Here is a 22,095-nt window from a genome sequence, read left to right on the forward strand (position 1 = left end):
ATTTGATCCACAATCAACGTTGGCATGATAAGAAGCCAACTAATCCACACCCATTATAATATCAAATTCTACCATATCTAACTCGATTAGGTCCGCTACATTACATCGACCATGAACTACTATTACCCAATCTCTATATACTCACTTAGCTATCACTGAGTCCCCAACATGTGTAGACACCTCAAAAGGTTTAATCAATTCAGGTTTTATTCCAAACTTACTAACAACCAACGGAATAACATATGATAAGATGGAACTTGGCTCAATCGGTGCATATACATCATATCAGGAGACTGATAATATACATGTAACAATATCAGGTGATGACTTCTGATCCTGTCGTCCTTCCAATGCATAAATGTGGTTTTGAGGACCGCTCAAGGTAGATGCTCTGCCTGTGCCTCTACCATGACTCATTGGTGCTTGTAAACCTTGCCCAAGGGGGCGTACTAATGATGATGAACCAACTACAAATCCCGCTGGCTGAGCTATGCTTGCATCACCTCTCGTCGGACAATCCCTCATAACGTGGCCCGGATAACTACAAGTATAACAAACGCCCAACCCTATACGGAACTGCCCGACATGCTGCTTACCATACTAAGCACATCGTGGCAATGATGACCTCATCTGACTTGACTCACCCCTATACTGAGAACCTGAGGCCCTGGAATTCTGACCAGGCCCTGAATATGTGGAACAATCAAATCTCTTACCGCCAAACAGAGGTGGTGCGCTAGCAGATGGATGGGCTGGATACCTAGGGTACTGTTGTCTCTAACTATCTCGAAACTCACCAGAAGGATCTGAAGACCTCGCTATCATATTCTGGGCCCTATCATGCTCACGATCGGCCCTCTGCTTCTGCTTACACTCCTCTACACCCTAAGCATATTCCTACTGGAGGGGCATCGTCACCTCTGGACAATTCCCAAGACTCGTACCAATTAATTGCAACATATTGGAGTCTATAGGAAGCTAGCTCAACTAACTTATTCACAGTGGCCTTCATTACCCTCAAAGTCCTCTGCATTCTATAGATAAATACCTGAGGGTCTTTATTTGAATCTACCCCAGTGAATATCGGAGGGTCTAAATTAATAAAATCACAAACCCTCGCACTGACGGACCTATCTGCATGACCAGTACCTATTTTTTTATGCTGAGCCTATGCAGCTACTAATCGAGTTAATAGCTGAATAACATCTCTCATCTCCTGACCCGGTGTATTTGGCTGAGAAGCTGGAAGTATAGGGGCGGGCGCTGGAGCTTGTGCACCTCAGAGCTATTCTAGAGAGGGCTAGGTATGTGAAGTCTAAGATGGAATCTTACTATGAGACTCTCCCCGAGCCCTGGTAACTCGTGGAGCTCGACTAGCAGTCTCGCCAGCCACGGACTTGCCCTTCTGGGTGACTATAGTCTTATGAGGCATCACTGAAAATATAACATATCGTTAGGAACATGAATTCTTATATCGCACGATCTTAGATAAGATAAGTGTGGTACACAACACACCTATAAACAAGACTCTACAGACACGGTCTGTAGATAACCCCTAGGATAGAACTGCTCTAATACCACTTTTGTCACGACCCAAACCGATGGGTCGAGACGAGTGCCCGAGTCCTACCTGTCGACCACCCCTGAGCATGCGCCTATGATATAAACATGAATAACATCTACTGAATTATGAGAATAACATATATGAGGGAAATCTGCCCAAAAGGAATATGTACATATACGTGTGAAATACGTAGGGCGAGCCGACAAGGCTGCTATAGACAACTACATATCCAAAACTGGAAGCCGGCAAGGCCACATACTATCCAACTATATATACTGTCTACAGACCTCTAATAGAATATACAACTGTACAAGGACGGGTCTAGGCCACGTCATACCTATATATGTATATAAGCATATCGTACCAAAATCAAAAGTAGCTCCGGATCAAATGGAGCACGCTAACTCTCGCTGATCAAGGATCCTAAGAAGGGGGACCGTCAGCTTGTCTACCTGCACCGAAAGGCTTGAAATGTAGGCCCCGAAAAAGAGGATGTCAGTACAAATAATGTACTGAATATGTAAGGCATAAAAATCAGTACCTTAAAGACTAGATAACACATGGAATAAAGAATTCCGCATGCAAGTCTAAATAGCTTTGTAAATCCTGACACATGTATAATGTCATGCACGTGCGTGTGAATATCATGTTGTGCATAGGTATATGTGTTTATAACATTATCAAGCCTCTGAAGGCATCCCATCATATCATCTCGGCCACTGTGGGCAAAATCATCAACGTATACCAGCTGATCAGGTGGTGATGCGTATATAATATTGTAAACTTTTCCCATATTTTATATACATACACACACATATACATATATATATATATATATATATATATATATATATATATATATATATATATATATATATATATATATATATATATACACACACACATAGATAAATACCTGAGGGTCTTTATTTGAATCTACCCCAGTGAATATCGGAGGGTCTAAATTAATAAAATCACAAACCCTCGCACTGACGGACCTATCTGCGTGACCAGTACCTATTTTTTTATGCTGAGCCTATGCAGCTACTAATCGAGTTAATAGCTGAATAACATCTCTCATCTCCTGACCCGGTGTATTTGGCTGAGAAGCTGGAAGTATAGGGGCGGACGCTGGAGCTTGTGCACCTCAGAGCTATTCTAGAGAGGGCTAGGTATGTGAAGTCTAAGATGGAATCTTACTATGAGACTCTCCCCGAGCCCTGGTAACTCGTGGCGCTCGACTAGCAGTCTCACCAGCCACGGACTTGCCCTTCTGGGTGACTATAGTCTTATGAGGCATCACTGAAAATATAACATATCGTTAGGAACATGAATTCTTATATCGCACGATCTTAGATAAGATAAGTGTGGTACACAACACACCTATAAACAAGACTCTACAGACACGGTCTGTAGACAACCCCTAGGATAGAACTGCTCTAATACCACTTTTGTCACGACCCAAACCAATGGGTCGAGACGAGTGCCCGAGTCCTACCTGTCGACCACCCCTGAGCATGCGCCTATGATATAAACATGAATAACATCTACTGAATTATGAGAATAACATATATGAGGGAAATCTGCCCAAAAGGAATATGTACATATACGTGCGAAATACGTAGGGCGAGCCGACAAGGCTGCTATAGACAACTACATATCCAAAACTGGAAGCCGGCAAGGCCACATACTATCCAACTATATATACTGTCTACAGACCTCTAATAGAATATACAACTGTACAAGGACGGGTCTAGGCCACGTCATACCTATATATGTATATAAGCATATCGTACCAAAATCAAAAGTAGCTCCGGATCAAATGGAGTACGCTAACTCTCGCTGATCAAGGATCCTAAGAAAGGGGACCGTCAGCTTGTCTACCTGCACCGAAAGGCTTGAAATGTAGGCCCCGAAAAAGAGGATGTCAGTACAAATAATGTACTGAGTATGTAAGGCATAAAAATCAGTACCTTAAAGACTAGATAACACATGGAATAAAGAATTCCGCATGCAAGTCTAAATAGCTTTGTAAATCCTGACACATGTATAATGTCATGCACGTGCGTGTGAATATCATGTTGTGCATAGGTATATGTGTTTATAACATTATCAAGCTTCTGAAGGCATCCCATCATATCATCTCGGCCACTGTGGGCAAAATCATCAACGTATACCAGCTGATCAGGTGGTGATGCGTATATAATATTGTAAACTTTTCCCATATTTTATATACATACACACACATATACATATATATATATATACATATATATATACATATATATATATATATACACACATATATATACGCGTATATAACGCTCTTTGGTTATGGGTCAATGTAAATTAATGCAATGCATGAGAAGTACGTTAATAAAATCTTTCAGAATGTCATAAGACCATTATGTCTTTGATTAATATTATGAAATAAACTTTATCAACTTACGTATTTTATAAGACCTGTGAACAGATGATAGAATAATATGACACATGGGGAATCCAGAACATAAGCATCTCTAGTATTTCTATGAATAGAGTCATTTATGAAAATTGTGCATTTGCTCGTTTCGTTTGTGTCGTATAGATCATGCCAAAAGAAAGAAGGGATATCCTTAATATAACTTAGTCGATTCTCTTGACAATCCCTCTAACACATATTAATTGCGATAAAATACGTGGTGGCAAAATTGGAATAGGAAAAAATCCATATGAAATGTTCGAAGCAATAACATTGCTATGTAAAGATAATCTTGGCTAAAATCCTTTCTCAATAAAGTTGCTATGTTCCTTGGCTGAAACGTTTTCTCCATAACGTTGCTATGTTTCTTTCTTAAGAGATCAGAAGATAATTTTGAATTTGGAATGTTATCCTTAACTATTAGGTGAGCCCCACATTTCAAGCTTAGTGTCACCTAATTTCTTCAAGTGCGACACCTTTACATCAATTTCAATAGTCATAAAATGAAAAAGGAGGGTGCTTCCACGTTGGGGAGGGGTAAGTCTTATCCCAAGGTTATTAATTAATTACCCACTAATTTTAATTAACTTGTTAATTCCCCTGTTAATCAATAATTTACGTAGTTAAAAATATCTCAAATTATCCAAAATACTACTCATTTTTAATATATTTTATGTACCCTACTATCATGATCATGGGGTACCTTGTATGACACTAGTCCATAAATATTGGGTATTATAGCTCGGACCATATTCTATCTCATATTGACAAACTTCGACGAAACTCACTTTCTTTGATTCGTTTACCCTTTAACCTTCACGGCACTTACTTATCGCTTGTTATAAATAGCATAAACGCTTATAACCTCAAGATAATCTCATCCCCGAATCTACGTCGATTAGCTTACGACGAAACTTTTACGTACGAAAACACGAGATGTAACACTCGGGACCTCAACCAAACATACCAACATATCTCATAGCATCATACGAACTTAGTCAAATCATCAATCACCTCGAACAACATCAAAAACACGAATTACATACGGATTCAAGTCTAATGAACTTCGAAACTTTCAAATTCTACAAACAACGCCAAAACTTATCAAATCACAGAATGACCTCTTATTTTGTACACAAGTCAGAAATGACACCAAGAACCTACTCCAACTTCCGGAAATCCAATCCGATCCCGATATCAAAATTTTCACTGCCGGCCAAAATCGTCAAAATTTCAACTTTTGCCAATTCAGGCCTAATTCTACTACGAACTTCCAAATCACATTCCGGACACGCATCTAAGTCCAAAATCACCTGACGGAGCTAACGGAACCATCAAATTCAAATCCGAGGTCGTTTACACACAAGTCAACATCCGGTCAACTCTTCCAACTTAAGTTTTCAAATAGAAGACTAAGTATCTCAATTCACTCCAAAACCACTCCGGACCCAAACGAACTAACCCGGTAAGTCATAATACAGATGTGAAACACAAAAAAAGCAAAAAAATGAGGGAACAGAGCTACATCTCTCGAAACGACCGGCCGGGTCATTACACTTAGCGTCTCACATGTCACAAATAAGAAAGCTACTCGCTTTGTTAAATAACTGCTTAAAATTGCTGAGAATCAAGAAAGAGAAGAGGGGTGTCGATCAACCAATGTAGTACAAAGGGTCAGGGACTTTGAAAGTACGAGCGCCCAGGTTGTCTCCAATCAGATCACTCCATTGATCTCCAATGTTACCAATAATTCTATATCCAGCTTTCACTAGCTCTCTTCTCTTGCTTGATTTATACTCCACTGCGCTTCTCGTATCATTTTCTCCCCTGCAATAATCATCAATCATTCCCAAGCAGAGTTAGTTATCCTTTTCTCAATCTTTTGAGTAAAATATTACACAAGGAATTAATAAACATGCATGCTTACTTTAGTATGAGCTTTGCCCAATTAGTGTAACCAGCTTTCTTGAGATTAGTAATTCTTACTTTTCTGAAAGACTCTCGAGTCCCTGTTATGAAAACAGTCTTGATCCCGAGAGACAGCACTGTTTTATATACTCCAAGTATAGAAGGAATGGCAGGTGCTTTCCCCTCGGCCACCCATGCATTAAACTTTGTATTGTTGTAAGGTATAGCCCTGCACAAAAATGCATGAGATCCAATAGTTCGCAATACCTACTACAAAAACTACTAAATAATTATATACAAAAACCAAACATTTTCGAATCTGGTTATTACCCAAAAGCTACATCAGATCGAGCGTAGTAAGGAAGATTGGAGAGAGTGGTCTCATCAATATCAAATACCCAAACATCCTTTCCATCTCCGCCAAGTTTGACACTCTTGGCATACTCAATTGCTGCATTGGCCACAGCCTCACAGTCATGACGATATTGTTTTCCTAATATGTAATGACCTATATAGTTTTCGCATGCGCTTGGCACCAATTTCCAATTTTGGAGGTTGTTAGTCTCCACAGCAAGACGCCAGCTAAGACAGTCCAATTGTGGGACACGATAACCAGCAGCGCCAGTCTGCAGCCTTAGACAGTGAATTTCTACTACTTGGCTTGTGAACTCTACATTATGGGAAGTAGAGGCCACTGTTACAGCTACTATAGTTGAAAGAAAGAAAAACAAAGTCTTGAAAGACTTCATCATGTTATGGTTGTATCAAATTGATAGGAGGAACTGGGAAGAATAACAATGAAGATATTTGGATAAGCTGGTATACGGTAGCTTAAATAAGATTTTTAACTCATTGACCTCAACGCAAGCAAGGCATGAATCAAACAGGTCATCGTAATTTACGACATGAATAATGCTTTGTCAGGGTTGACATTCTCTGCTTCGCTCTTATTTGTTTACTGTTAAATTTCTTTTTCATTTTCTTGTCAATCTTACAAGAAAATAAATCATCTAAGAGGGTGTTTTATAATCAGCTAATAAGTTGGTCTATCATGTTAGAAAATGCTTAAATAGAATAGAAATTGCTTAAATGTATAATATGGTTAGCGCGCCTTTGAATGATTGTAAAATCAGGATGTAGGAAATTTTCTCTATGTATTTCGTTATTCAGCTGATGTTGTATATATACAAGTATATCTGTGTAAAGAAAAAATAAAATAGAAATGAAATTCCTATACACTCGACTAAATTCTATTTGCTATCTACTAATAACTATATAACTAACTATTATTCTCTACAAGGTCTGTCACATGCCTCACACGTGTGAATTATTTTAGAATCCAAAGTTGTTGTACAACTGTATCTCTCTATTAATCTGGACGGCTAGGATTTAATTGATCAAGTTTATCATCAACAATTGAGATGACACCATAGCTTAAGTCCTTTTGTGCAAATATAATGTCTTGATTCCTAGATAACTCTGAAGCCCTCATTCTTGTCGGAAACCCTTGAATCTTCCCCTTCTCTTCTTCTTTTTGAGCTTCATCATTTTCTTTTTGAGCTTCATCATTTATCTTACTCAAATCACAGGGCTTCTTCTCTTCATCCACCTCAAATTGGAGGGTGATGAAATTACCCCAAACTTGCGTAGAATAGAGTGGTGTGAGGGGCTGGAAAGAGCTTTGGTAAATAGATAAGCAAGTTGAGATGAATAAGGAACAAAAGAAAGAGCAATTAAGCCTGAGAGGAACTGTTGACGAACTAAATGGTAGTCCAATTCAACATGTTTTGTCTGTTCGTGGAAAACTAGATTTCGGGCGATGTTGATGGCTGCCTTGCTATCAGAAAGAACAAGAATAGACAGTTGTGGTGAAATAGAAAGGTCGTCAAGAAGGCGAGTGAGCCAAGTTAGCTCAATAGCTACTCGATGCATGGATCTATACTATGCTTCGGCGGATGACAAGGAGGTAAATGCCTGCTTTTCAGATTTTCAAGAAATAGGTGAGCCTCCGAGGGCAACATAAAAGCCACTAACAGACCAACTAGTCTCCAAGCAAGAAGCCTAGTCTGCGTTGCAAAAGTGACTAGCTTTAGTGAAGGAGAAGAGTTGAGAAGAATTCCCTGCCCAGGATCTGAATGCATATAGTGAGGACACGCAAAGCAATAGAAAAATGAGCAAGATGAGGGCTTTGCTAAACTGACTAAGCTTGAGCACAACAAAGCAAATATCAGGCCTCGTATGAGTCAAGTAGTTTAACTTCCCAACAAGTGCCGGTAGATGGTGGGATTTTGAAGAAGAGGTCCTTCATCTGCCTGCAATTTGGAGGATGGCTTAAGAGGAGAAGAAACACAAGGCAGACTAGAGATGTCAAATTCCTACAACAAGTCCAAGACAAACTTTCTTTGACATATGATCATTCCTGGCTTTTCTCGCATAATCTCCATGCCTAAAAAGTAATGCAAATTGCCTAAATCTTTGACCTTGAATACATAATGAAGAAATGATTTTGATGAGGCAATTTATGTTGCGTCAATGCCACTAATAAGGATATCATTCACATACACTGCAATAATTGAAATCAAAGCCCCGTCTTCTTAAAAAATAAAGAATAATCATTCATAGAAGAAAAATACCCCTTAATACTAAGTGCCCCAGCTAACCTAGCATACCACTGTCCTGATGACTGCTTTAAACTATAAAGAGATTTTCTTAGGAGACAAACATGATTAGGTGAAGAGGGTTAGACCGGCTGGGAACCTCATATATATTTCCTCTTGAAGATCTCCATGTTAAAAGACATTACTAACATCCAATTAATAGATAGGTTAATCCTTTTTAGTAGCTACTGCCAATAAGCACCTGATGGTAGTAATTTTGACTACCAAAGAGAATGTCTCAGTGTAGTCTATGCCTTCTTTTTGAATATACCCCCGACAACCAGTCTTGCTTTCAATCTCTATATGCTTCCATATGATCTGTGTTTTACGTTGTATACCCATTTATAAAGTAAAGCCATCTTTTCAACTGGTAGTAGAACCACATCCTAGGTGTGATTAGCTTATAATGCCTCAATTTTTGAAGACATGGCCTTCCTCTATCCTAAATGTGAAAAGGCCTGTGAAAAACTGCTAGGTTCTAAAATTTCTAACATAGATCGTAGAACATGTTGGTATCATTAGATAAATCCCCAAAGGAAAAAGAAATAGGTTGACTAGGTTGGGTAAAACAAGTAGATGTTATTTCATTAAGGTATATATTATTGCATATGTAATATTTGAGGTAACTAGGTTGTGTAGTGACTGGTAGATTTTCTGAGTGGCTGGCTGAAGTATTTGGTATAGGAGAATTAACAATGTGAGGTGATGGAAAATGTGAGAAATGTGGTATGGATGGATGAGTGAAGTGTGATGGAGGTGAATAAGTGATGAGTAGTGAAAGTAAATGAGTGATGAGTGGTGAAGGTGACTGACTAGGGCTAGGTAAAGAAGGAGTGTTAGAATAAACTAGATGGGGCAGAAGGTGATGAAATAGGAAAAGTGTTATCTAAAGGTGAAGGAATGAGAAAAATAGGATCAGGAATGTTGTTGTCTGAAGCAAAAAGGTACCTATCTTCATAGAAATGCACATCTCTAGATACAATGACCTACTTTGTATCTAATTCTAGCATTTTGTACCCTATTTGCCCCAAGGGATATCCTAAAAATTCACAAGTTTTTGCTATAGAATCAAATTTAGTTCTCCCATCAGACAATGTAGAAATATAAGAAAGACACTCAAAGTTTCTGAGAAACATATATAAAGGTGTCTGATGGAACAAAATGGAATAAGGTGTCTTCCCTTGAAGAATCTTAGAGGGTAGCCTGTTAATAAAATAAGTGGCATTTAATACACACTTTCCCAAGTAAAGAATAGAAACTTTACATTGAAAGAGCAAAGCTCTAGCTATTTCCAAAAGATATCTATGTTTTCTCTCAACTACTCCATTATGTTGAGGGGTTGCAACATAGGATGTTTGATGAAGTATCCCTTCAGAACTAAGGAAAGTTGCCTCCTGGGATCCTTTTCCAAGCTCAAATACATTGTTTGTTCTCAACTTTTTAACTCTAATCCCAAACTGCCTTTCAATCATAGTAAAAAAATTCTTCAAAACTGGGAATGCATTACTTTTGGTACGTAGGAGAAATGTCCAAGTGCCCCTGCTGTAATCATCCACCACAGTCAGAAAATATTTGAAACTATTATAAGTAGGTACCTTGTAGGGCCCCCAAACATTAACATGAATTAATTCAAATGTTTTTTTAGATTTGATTTGACTCAAAGGAAAAAGTAATCTAGTTTGCCTAGATTTAGGAAAGACATCACAGAAACATTCTGAATTAGAAGGAAAGGAAAAAAAACTGAATTGCTTTGGTGAAAAAGGATAATACCCTAATCTGTTGTGCCACAGTGTTACATTGGAAATTGCACTTGCAGAAAAAGGAAAAGAAGCTGATACATAATTGACATCATTTGGATCAGAAAAATAAACTACATTATTCTGTAAACTATTCCTAGCAATGCTAGGTTCCAACAGATATAGTCATCATTTTGCTTCACCAAAACCCTGAGGCTCCTGTATTAAAGGGGCCTGCAAGAGACGTTGACTGGATGTAAGTGAAATTATAGAATGAAATTATATACAAAACCTATTCACTGATATAAAGATTGTATCTAAAACTAGGCACATGTAAAATATTATTTCAAATAAAGTCAGGGGAAATAGAAATTCTTCCAGTATGAGTGACAGTTAGTTTGAAAGAATTAGGAAGATTGATATGTAGAGTAACGGGAAGAGGATATAGAGATAAAAAAAGCATTTGAATCCAAACACATATGTTCTGATGCCCCCGAATCAATGATCCAAGTAGTGGTATTAAAAACTGAAAAACAAAATCCAATATATTTGGTAATAGTACCAGCAACAGCATTGACATTGATCTCTGAACTAGTGCTTGTTGTGTCTGTGGTCTGAACATGTTTGATCAACTGAACTAGATGTGAGAATTGCTCCTTAGAGAGATGTTGGTCCAGACCTTCATTGTAGTTACTGTTTGCATCATCTACCTGCTTTCCTGTGAAAACTCCATTGTTTCTAGCTTGAAACTGATTTCCTTTACCATTATTGAACTCAAAGTCTTCAGGGAATCCTACGATTCTATAACAGTTAATGACAGAGTGACCCACCTTTTTGCAGTAGGTGCATGAAACATTGGGATTAAACTTGTTCTTCTTTCCTCTGAAAGTAGTGTTCCTTTGTGATGGATGTGTTCCCTTCTGGATGTTGTTGTTGGGTTTTTGAAATTGTCCATAATTCCTTTGTGCCTGCTTATTATTATTTCTCTGTAGATAAGTGTTCTGTCCTGTTAAGTTCCCTTGATTTCCTACCATGAAGGATAAAGAGTTAGAGGATATGAGGGGGTTGGCATAGATTTCCCTCTAATTCTCATCCTGCAGTACAAGATAATAATCATGATTGATATTGGGAAGGGGTTCATCTTCAAGATGTTTCTCTTTGCTTGTCAAGAGATATCATTTAGCCCCATGAGAAATTGGATGAGTCTTTCATCCTCCAATGATTTTTCCAATTTTCGTTTTCCTTAACACACACACACGAGTGTACATGCATTTAAAATTACAATTAAGTGAGTCTAACGCATCCCACAAACGTTTGTGTTTTGTAAAATAACTTGATATGTCACTTGCACCTTGAACTAATCTTAATAACTCCTTAATCAGATGGTATAATTTAGCACCATTTGACTGTCCAAACTTGTGTTCAAGGCTGGTCTAGAGATCCTTAGCAGATTTGGAGTAGATCACACAATCTCCAATGTCCATGGATAGTGAGTTTAATAGCCATGAGGTAACCGTGTCATTACACCTACTCCATGGCTGAAGATGACCGAAGGAGAACATGATCTATTAATGAATCCTAACTTATTCTTTGCTGAGAGTTATATGAGGACAGATTTCTTCCATCCTTGAAATCCTCTTCCAGCAAAGGCTGTGTTGACAAGAGCCATGCCTAGTGCATTAGAGGAGTGAAGAAAATAAGGATGATTTGGATCAAATGTGGCTGTATTTCCAGTTACAGTATGAATAACATATGAATCAAAAGTTTCTGCATCAGTCATGATGAAGATGATGAGTCACAGAAGATTAGATGATTTCGCAGTGAATTGAGCTTCAATGCTCTGATACCATGAATGATTGTAAAATCAGAAAATGATGTAGGAAATTTTCTCTATGTATTTTGTTATTCAATTGATGCTATATATATATATATATATATATATATATATATATATATATATATATATATAAGTATATATGTGTAAAAAACAGAAATAAAATTCCTATACACATGACTAAATTCTCTATATAACTAACTATTATTCTCTATAAGGTCTGTCACATGTCTCACACATATGAGTTATTTTGGAATTCAAAATTTCTGTACAACTGTATTTCTCTATTAATCTGAAAGTACAAGCGGGAGAGTGAATTGTGGTCTATTAAAAAATAGTCGACTAACAATGATTTTAGTTGACTAGATCGAGAGCAAATTATAAAATAGCAGTAAACAGAAAGAGAATGACACACAATGATTTTATACTAGTTCGATACCAGTATGGTACTTGCATCCAGTTTCCCTTGGGTCATAAGGATTCCATTTAGATCTTAAAAGTATTACAACAAGGATGGTTTTGATTCGTTCACCACCAACGAAGTACAGCAATAGTAAATCTCTAATAATGACACAGCTCTCATTTGTGTTCTAACTCTTCCTATCTTTTGAGACACTAATAAACTCAAGATTACAGTGTATAGGCTAAGAAGTAGAGAGACTTAGAAAATAATGTGTGTAGTAGCACAAGTCTTCCAATTGATCTTAGTAGCTTTCTTATAGGAGACAAAAGAGTCGTTGAGTCTTGACCAAAAATAGAGGCACGAGATCTTTAAAAGGATTTGACCCAAGGGGTGCCACTTTGAAACCTGCTCTTGGGAAGGGTCGCATTCGATTGTGACTTTCCTTGTCACAGCTTTCATTTACGAGACAATCAAGCCTTTGACTGAGCTTTAATAAAGGATACTGAATATTTGGTGGTAATAACTCATTAATCTGATTTCCTTGATTGAGGCCGAGTAGTTCTGCAGACTTTTGATTCCTTCTTCAGGTCCATTGATTTAGCAATCACATTTTTAGATAGCTTCTTATTGGTTTTCTTTCCTTTTAATGATTCCTGCGAAATAGGGTAAGTGAACATTGTCATCATTGAAACCTTGGAATTTAACTTAACAATCTCCCCTTTTTTATGATGAAAATCAAGAGAGAATAAACATTAATTATGAGACTTCCCTTTTTATTTCATTTCCTAGATTGCTCCCCCTGACTTGATGTTTGCTCCCCCTGAAAGGTTGAATTACCCTGACTTGATGCTTGCTCCCCCTGAGGGGTTGAATTACTTCTCTACCTGTTTACTTCTCTTTAAGGGTGTTTAACGGGCTAACCGGGCCGGGTCGGGCCTCCATTTTTTGGACTCGTACGGGTTACGATCCGGGCTGCTTCCGAGTTGGTTCTTAATGGGTTTAACGGGTTCGGGTTCATCCGAGTAAAAACTGAACCGTACGGGTTACGGGTTGAGAGGGTCGGGCCGGGTTTAGTGTAATTTTAATTTTTTTTTTGGAATTTTGTATTAATATTGTAATAAGTGCAATAAGTGCATTACAAAGTACTAACATAAAGAATATAGGGGAGATGGGAAAAAATGCACTTATTGCACGTGCTACTTTTATTTCTTCATTCAAATTTCAAAGTTTCAAACTTACAAATTTAAAGGTTTACATTTTTTTCAATAAGTAAAATAGTAAATTCAAAGGTTTTGCATTGCCTTAGTAAGTTCATCATAATCAATATGAACCGATTGACCTTCTTCTGGAATGTTAAATTCGGATGGGTTACCATGTGTTAATATATCTCCAAGTTCCTCGTCTTCTGGGCTATCAACATCTTCACGTCCTTGATTTCTTCGTTCCGATCTAATCCAATCTCTGAAACATACTAAAACTTCCAAAGCATTGCTTCCCAATGAGTGGCGGGTGTCTCCAAGTTGTTGTCTTGCTTGGCTAAATGCACTCTCCGATGTAACAGTAGAAATTGGTACATTCAGCACGTCCCGAGCCATAGCAAAAAGAACAGGAAATTGCTTTCCATTCTACTGCAACCATCCCAACGGTGAAAATTCCTTTGTGCGAGGCTCTTTTTGCTTCTGCAAGTAGAATTGAAGTTCATCAATGTTCCTGCTACTAGTTTGAGTGTTAGAAAATGTAGAAAAAATATTAAAACTATCAAGGCCTTCTTCATCATCCACAGTAGCAGAAGTGGTACAATACATAGTTGGATTAACATTGCCTACAGTAAGAGCAACATCATCAATTACATTTGCATAATAATTATATAATTGTTGTAAATATTCATTTAGCTTGTTCATACAAGTATATAAATCTAGGGTTTCAGTTGGTCCAATCTCCATATAAGTATATAAAGCATTCATTAATTGGTGACAATCAGACATCTTAATAGAATGATTTAAAACAGTACCAATTAAGTAAATCGGAGGAATTGGAAAGAAATATTTTTTGAATTTTGCTTGCATTTTTTCAACAACATCCCTATATTTTTCTTTCTTCTTAAATTCAAAGAGTAGAAAAGAAATTTTAGTTGTATGTACTAAAGTCATAGTAACAGTAGGGTAATATGCTCCAGAAACTCCACAGTAGCTGTATAAAATTTATGTAAAAATTTAACAACATCATTAATGACCTCCCAAGTACCGTTTGTTAGCATACGGTTTGGATCAGTACAATGCGCATTCGCAACTTCAGTTATTGGGAATCTATATTTGTAGCAATATTTAAAAATATATATGTATAATTCCATCTAGTAACAATTTTATCTGGCATGAATCTGGGTTTAAGGTTATACTGGACACACTTATTCTTAAATTCCTTTATTTTAGATTGTCTATTATTTCCTTGAATAACACCAACTGCTCTTCTAACATGAGTAATCTCAGTCGAAAATAAATCAAGGCCACTTTTAACAATTAAATTATAAACATGACATGCACACCTAACATGAAAAACTTCCTCAAGAGTTGATTGCAAATGCAGTTTTAATATTGAAATTGCGGCATTATTGTTAGAAGCGTTATCAAAATACATACACAATACTTTTTGATTTAGATTATAAAATTCAACAACTTCACAAATAGTACTACTTATAAACACAGCAGTATGACTCTGATCTTCATCATATCTAAAAGCGATAATACGTTTTTGCATAGAAGTAGTATCATCTATCCAATGACATGTAATTGTCAAATAATCATTTCCATTAACAGCATGGCCAATATCAGAAGTTAGAGAAACTCTACAAGGAAGGTGGCTAAACAAATAACAGATGTATGTTTGATATTGTCCATGAAGTCTAAAGATATCAGCTCTACAAGTACTTCTAGGGATACCTTTAAATAAAGGATTGTAAATCATTTGAATATACATAATAAGATATGATGAAGAAGCAAAAGAAAAAGGTAGACAACCCAAAGCAATCATTTTTTCTAACTCCTCATGATCCTTCAGTTTATCATATTTCACTAGACCTCCAGTAGTAGGGTTAAGAGTTGTTTGATTTCCATCACCATCAGCGCCCCATTCTATGGGATGCTCAGTTCTCATATGTCTACTAAGCGTCCCAGTCCCCCCTAAATTTCCTCTAGTCAAATGTTTAAAATCACCTTTACAAAGTTTGCATTTAACTCTATCAGTACCTTCTATTATTTCAACAAAATTTCAAACCTTACTTCTTTTTCTACGATTAGTAGTCGGAGCCACAGGTGGTCTACTTCTAGTGCCACGACCACCACCCCTTGTAGCAACCCCAACACTACCAACTCCAACACTAGTAGGTGTAGCTGGTATCTCATCTTCCATTCCTATTTCATTATCTTCTTTTCCAAAATCTTCTTGTAATTGCTCATAATCTATATCTAAATTATCATTATGCGATGATTCAAAAACATGTGTAAATGGGACTATTACTACCAGATGCTGAAGGACTCTCTTTTTTTATTTCCCCTACCAGTAACTCTTTTACACGCTCTTTTAGCAGCATTAAACATATTGTAAAAATTAAAGTATAAGCTAAAATTAAATATGCAATTAAAATAGTAAATAAGAGAAAGAGTTGGAGGGAGTGCACCGAATTCGCCAATAAATTGAGCACTTGATTAGGCAATTCCGATGTTACCATGAACAAACGTCAAGCAAGTATTTCAATTTTGAACTTCAATTGTTCAAAGTTCAAACTTCAAATTCCGAATGACAAAACACGATAAATTAAATTCAAGAAAAGAGAGCCAAATAAAATTAGATTGGAGACTTGAAATCTTGAAAAAATGGAGAATGAGAGAACGAGAGAAATTGAGATTGAGAAATGAGAGTTGAGTGAAGAAATAAAGAAGAGGGGGGGGGGTATTTATATTTTTAGAGAGGTTAATTTTGTAAATTGAAAAGGAGTTAAAATTTTAAAAATAAAAGGCTATTTTTGCAAACCTGTCGTTGGCCAACGGACCAATTTCCAGGTCTGACCGTTGCCAACGGTCAATGGGCCCCACATAATTTGAAAATTTTTAAAAAAACAAAAAAAAATTGACCGTTGTACTGGGCCGGTCCAGGCCGGTTAACCCGGTAAGGGTTACTGTTAACTAAACCGGGTTCAACCGGTCCGGTTACCCATTTTAAAAAATCTACACGGACCAACCCCTTCTACCCCACCTACCCAGCCCAGCCCAGTCCCCTCTAACCGGTCCGGGCTAGTTCCGGGTTAAACCGGTCTGGGCCGGTCCGGAACCGGGCTGACCCGGCCCGTTTAACACCTTTACTTCTCTTACATGTTCTTCCCCTTTGACACCAATCAAAAAAGAAAAGAAAACAATACAAGCAAAAGTAATATAGGAAGTAATATACATAATAACTAGCTAGATAGTGCAACAAAAGTACTGCCTTCAGTGCATATGTTATACAGACCCAAGCAAAAAATATTTATAAGGACTACCAGCAAGCAAGCAAAAACAAGAAAAGAGAAAATATTGTTTTTGAAATCATCACACGGATACACATTAGTTTCTTCCCAGGAAGTACTTGAGGGTGTTGATCACTTTGGTGCAGAAGGAACCATAGGAATTCTCGACATCTTTGACAAGTTCATCCATCTTTTCAGTCATAGAATTGAAAGCTCTGGTTCTTTGTCTATGCGTAGCTCCTATATCAATTCTGAGCTTAGCCACATCTGTAACTGTCTCCTTAGTAACTTCCCTAATTTTATCCACTTGTTCCTTCATTTCAACCACTAGCTATTTTACCTCATCCAAATATTTCTACATCTGCTGAAGATTTTAAGAGACAGTCGACTGATATGCCGGTTGTTCAGTTTGAACTTCAACTGGCACTATCATCATCCAAGGTGTACCCCATCATTGAAATGGCTGTCTTATCATAAGTATTGGTAATGTGCTTGGGTGTAAAGGGTGACAAATATACCTTCATAACTTCGAGAATGTGTTAGATGAGCAGACTATATGGTAAACAAACAGCAGAGGAAGATATGTCCCAAATACTTTCAAGCATGTATTGGTGAATCCACACAAACCAATCCAGTCTTTTATTATTAACAAGACGGTAAATGACAAAAATATCTCTAGTGGATAAAGAGCTAAGGGACCCAGTTCTAGGGAATAAAATAGTAGCAATCATGTAGGCCAAGACACGATGTTCAAACTTTAGGTTCTTGGGGCCAATATCAAGGGGGTTATCGGATAACAAGCCTTTGGCTTCTCCAAAGGATACTTCAAAATCTTTTGGCCAAGAATTTTGCACAAAAATATCAAACCCACTAAATTTAGCGGAGAAAATCTTTTCAAATTGATAAGAGTCCACACCAATTCTAGTGCCTAACACCATAGATTCCAGGTCATCTTTGTCATTCACAAATAAGTTTGCATAAAACATCCTCACAGGTTTCTCATAAACAGAGTTACCAACAGTGTTAAACAAAGAAGAAAGATGCTAAAAATCAAATATAGAGGTAACATTGCAATGCAGATTTTTCATGAGAGAAAGACTTATAGAGCATCCATAAGCCATAGATTTTGACTTGTAGGACTCAAAGCTTTCTGTTTCACTCGGGCCATAAAGGATCAACTTGTCCTCAGGTCCGAATTCAGTGTTCTCTACCTTTCCTTTCTTGCATGCAGCTTTTTGGGGGGGGTTTGCTCCATGAGACTTTTTTCTACATTTCTCTGACTAATGGAAGGATTTTCGGAGGATTCACTACTCTCATTATCCGTTTTTGACGACTCAAAATCTACAGGTTCTTCAGGGTTGAGGGGTTTTTGAAACCTTCAACTTCATCCGGTTGTAATGGAGGAAGAGGAATTTCTTTTGGCCATGGTGAGAACGTTTGTTTGATAAGAATGAAGAGAGTAACAGAGATGGGAGGGATTTTATCGATGCTTTTGGAGTAATGAAGGGTTGCCTTGGTTAAAGGAAAAGGTAGGGTTCAGAAGGAAGTGATGCTTCTGAAGTGATTGATCGACGACACTGATGAAGAAGCAATTATTAAACCTATACACAAATTAATTAAGCCATACATACGTAAGGAAATAAAATATTTTAGAATATGGTAAAAAGACTTGATTTACAAGTTTTGCAAAATGCCAATTTTTTCCAGAGAAAACAAAATCTTTCTTCCAAAAGTGGTTTTGTAAAAATATCGGCAAGTTGAGAATCAATACTAATAAATTCTAATACAATATTACCTTTAGCGACATGATCACGGAATAAAGTGATGCTTAATTTCTATATGCTTTTCTCTATAATGATGTATAGAATTTTTTTTTATAAGCAAATAGCACTAGTATTATCACAAAATATAGGAGTAGAGGTAAGAGATAAATCATAGTCGAGAAGTTGATGCATAATCCATAGAGCTTGTGTACAACAGCTTCCGGCAGCTAAATATTCTACTTCAGTCGTTGATAGGGCAACACAATTTTGTTTCTTGCTATGCCAACACACTAATGTGTTTCCCAAGAGTTGACACGTGCCACTAGTACTTTTCCTATCAGTCTTGTCACTTGCAAAATCTACATCTAAGAAATCTTTTAAGGAAAAATTGTTAGAACGATCATACCATAATCCTAGATCACAAGTGCTAATTAGATATCTAATAATTCGTTTAACAGCAGTGAGATGAGACTCCTTAGGAAGCGACTGAAATCTTGTACACTTACATACACTGAACATAATATCTGATTGACTAGCAGTGAGATACAATTGGGATCTAATCATCCCTCTATACATAGTTTCATCAACCCTTTTTTCATTGTTGTCTTCATCGAGCACTGTTGTTGGACTCATTGGAGTGCTGATTGACTTTCCATTTTCCATGCCAAACTTTTTGATAAGCTCCTTAGTGTACTTGGTCTGGATAATAAAAATTCATTTAGGAGACTGTTTGATCTGAAGTCCGAGAAAGAATGTCAATTCTCCCATCATACTCATAAAACAGAGTTAGGACTACCAAAAATAATGTTATCAACATAAATTTGAGTAATAAGATTACCTGAACTAGAACACTTAATAAAAAGGGTTGTATCGTATTAACTTTTTTGAACCGTTGATTTAAAAGAAAAGAACTTAACCTTTCATACTAGGCACGCAAAGCTTGTTTGAGACCATACAACGCTTTAGTCAGCTTGTATACATGATCAGGAAAGGTGACGTTTGTAAGTACTAGTGGTTGCTTTACATAAACTTCTTCAGTGATGTAGCCATTTAGGAATGCATTTTTAACGTCCATTTGAAACAGCTTGAAACCTTTATGAGCTGCAAATGCAAGTAATATTCGAATGGATTCAAGTCTTGCTATAGGAGGTTTTGTCATAGTCAATTCCTTCTTGTTGAGAGTATTCTTGAGCAGCCAATCTTGCTTTATTTCGAACTACTTGACATGATTCACTCAATTTATTTTTGAATTCCCATTTAGTTCCAATGATTGAGGAGTTGGAAGGTCTTGGAACCAATTTTCATACTTTATTTCTTTCAAATTGATCTAGTTCCTCTTTCATAACACTTATCCAGTGAGTATCTTCTAGAGCTTCATCTACTTTCAGAGCTTCATCCACTTTCTCTTCCATCCTTGAAATCCTCTGCCAGTGAAGGCTGCGTTGACAAGAGCCATGCCTAGTGCATCAAAGGAGTGAAGAAAATAAGGATGATTTGGATCGAATGTGACTGTATTTCCAGTTACAGTCTGAATAATAGATGAATCAAAAGTTTCTGTATCAGGCATGTTGAAGAGGATGAGCCATAGAAGATTAGATGATTTCGCAGTGAATTAAGCTTCAATGCTCTGATACCATGAATGATTGTAAAATCAAAAAATGATTTAGGAAATTTTCGCTGTGTATTTCATTATTCAGTCGATGCTATATATATATATATACAAGTATATATGTGTAAAAAATATAAATGAAATTCCTAAACGCATGACTAAATTCTCTATATAACTAACTGTTATTCTCTACAAGATCTGTCACATGCCTCACACATATGAGTTATTTTCGAATCCAAAATTTGTGTACAGCTGTATTTCTCTATTAATCTGAAAGTACAAGAGGGGAAGTGAATTGTGGTCTATTAAAAATTAGTTGACTAACGATGATTTTAGTTGACCTGATCGAGAGCAGATTGTAAAATAACAGTAAACAGAAAGAGAATGACACACAACGATTTTATACTAGTTCGGTACCGGTGTGGTACTTACATCCAGTTTCTCTTGGGTCACAAGGGTTCCCTTTAGATCTTGAAAGTATTACAATAAGGATGATTTTGATTCGTTCACCACCAACTAAGCATAACAACAGTGAATCTCTAATAATGACACAACTCTCTTTTGTGTTCTAACTCTTTCTATTTTTTGAGACACTTTTAAACTTAAGATTATAGTGTTTGGGCTAAGAAGTAGAGAGACTTAGAAAACAATGTGTGTTATTGCGCAAGTCTTACAATTGATCTTAGAAGCCTTCTTATAGGAGAGAAAAGATCCGTTGAGCCTTGACAAAAAAATAGAGGCACGAAATCTTTAAAAGGATTTGACCTAAGGGGTGCCTCTTCGAATCCTGCTCTTGGGAATGGCTGGATTCGATCGTGACTTTCCTTGTCACAGCTTTCATTTATGAGACAATCAGGCCTTTGACTGAGCTTTAATTAAGGTTACTGAATATTTGCTGGCAATAACTCCTTAATCTGATTTCCTTGATTGAGGCCGAGTAGATCTGCAGACTTTTGATTCCTTCTTCAGGTCGATTGATTTAGCAATCACATCTTTGAATAGCTTCTCGTTGGTTTTCTTTCCTTTTGATGATTCCTGCGAAATAAGGTAAGTGAACATTGTCATCATTGAAACCTTGGAATTTAACTTAACATAATCAGGACGGTGAGGATTTAATTGATCATGTTTATCAGCAACAGTTGAGATGACACCATAGCTTGAGTCTTTTGTGCAAATATAATATCATGATTCCTAAATAACTCTGAAGCCCTCATTCTTGTCGGAAACTCTAGAATCTTCCCCTTCTTTTCTTCATCGGGCTTCTACTCTTCAACCTTTCTATAAAATAAATATTAGCACTTAAAAGTTCTTTTTTCATCAGCTACTTTGTACTGTTTACTTTTTTTCTTTCTTTTCTTAGAAGAAAATTTTTATAATAAATTTTTTAGTTTTGTTACACAAAATAGAATAGAAATATTAATATGGGAAAATTTGTCTATTTCAAGTTACAATGTAGTTTTGTTATATTAAAAAAGGGAGGTTTGTATAATATCTAAAACCACCAGGAAGGTTTGTGTTATAGGCCAAAACCTCATGGGAAGTCTATAAAATTATCCCAATGATATATAATCCGCACAACTTTTGACTTTGGCTTGGCATTTATCGAAAAGATTATAAAATAAATCATCTTGTCTAATTTTTCAAAATCTCAAAAAATTATTCAAC

At 36.8% G+C, this 22,095-nt stretch overlaps 1 protein-coding gene across 1 annotated transcript; it reads right to left on the reverse strand.

The window, feature by feature from the left end:
- Positions 1-5,031: 5,031 nt before the first annotated feature.
- Positions 5,032-6,697, reverse strand: LOC104235503 (acid phosphatase 1-like). Its single transcript, XM_009789289.2, has 3 exons — positions 6,264-6,697; positions 5,953-6,162; positions 5,032-5,852 (listed from the first exon to the last, which is right to left on the reverse strand). The coding sequence occupies exons 1-3, from the start codon at positions 6,683-6,685 to the stop codon at positions 5,678-5,680; spliced, it is 807 nt and encodes a 268-aa protein (XP_009787591.1). The 5' UTR covers positions 6,686-6,697; the 3' UTR covers positions 5,032-5,677.
- Positions 6,698-22,095: the final 15,398 nt, after the last annotated feature.

The sequence above is a fragment of the Nicotiana sylvestris genome, chromosome 6, assembly GCF_000393655.2.
Source record: "Nicotiana sylvestris chromosome 6, ASM39365v2, whole genome shotgun sequence".
NCBI classification, from domain to species: Eukaryota; Viridiplantae; Streptophyta; class Magnoliopsida; order Solanales; family Solanaceae; genus Nicotiana; species Nicotiana sylvestris.

What these genes read in the sequence shown, in the direction of transcription:
- LOC104235503 (XM_009789289.2), bottom strand. Translation starts at nt 6,685, where the DNA reads ATGATGAAGTCTTTCAAGACTTTGTTTTTCTTTCTTTCAACTATAGTA. An exon ending in CGATCTGATGTAGCTTTTGG is followed by an intron (nt 6,163 to 6,263) that starts GTAATAACCAGA and finishes ATTTTTGTGCAG; the next exon opens with GGCTATACCTTACAACAATA. An exon ending in TGGGCAAAGCTCATACTAAA is followed by an intron (nt 5,853 to 5,952) that starts GTAAGCATGCAT and finishes TGATTATTGCAG; the next exon opens with GGGAGAAAATGATACGAGAA.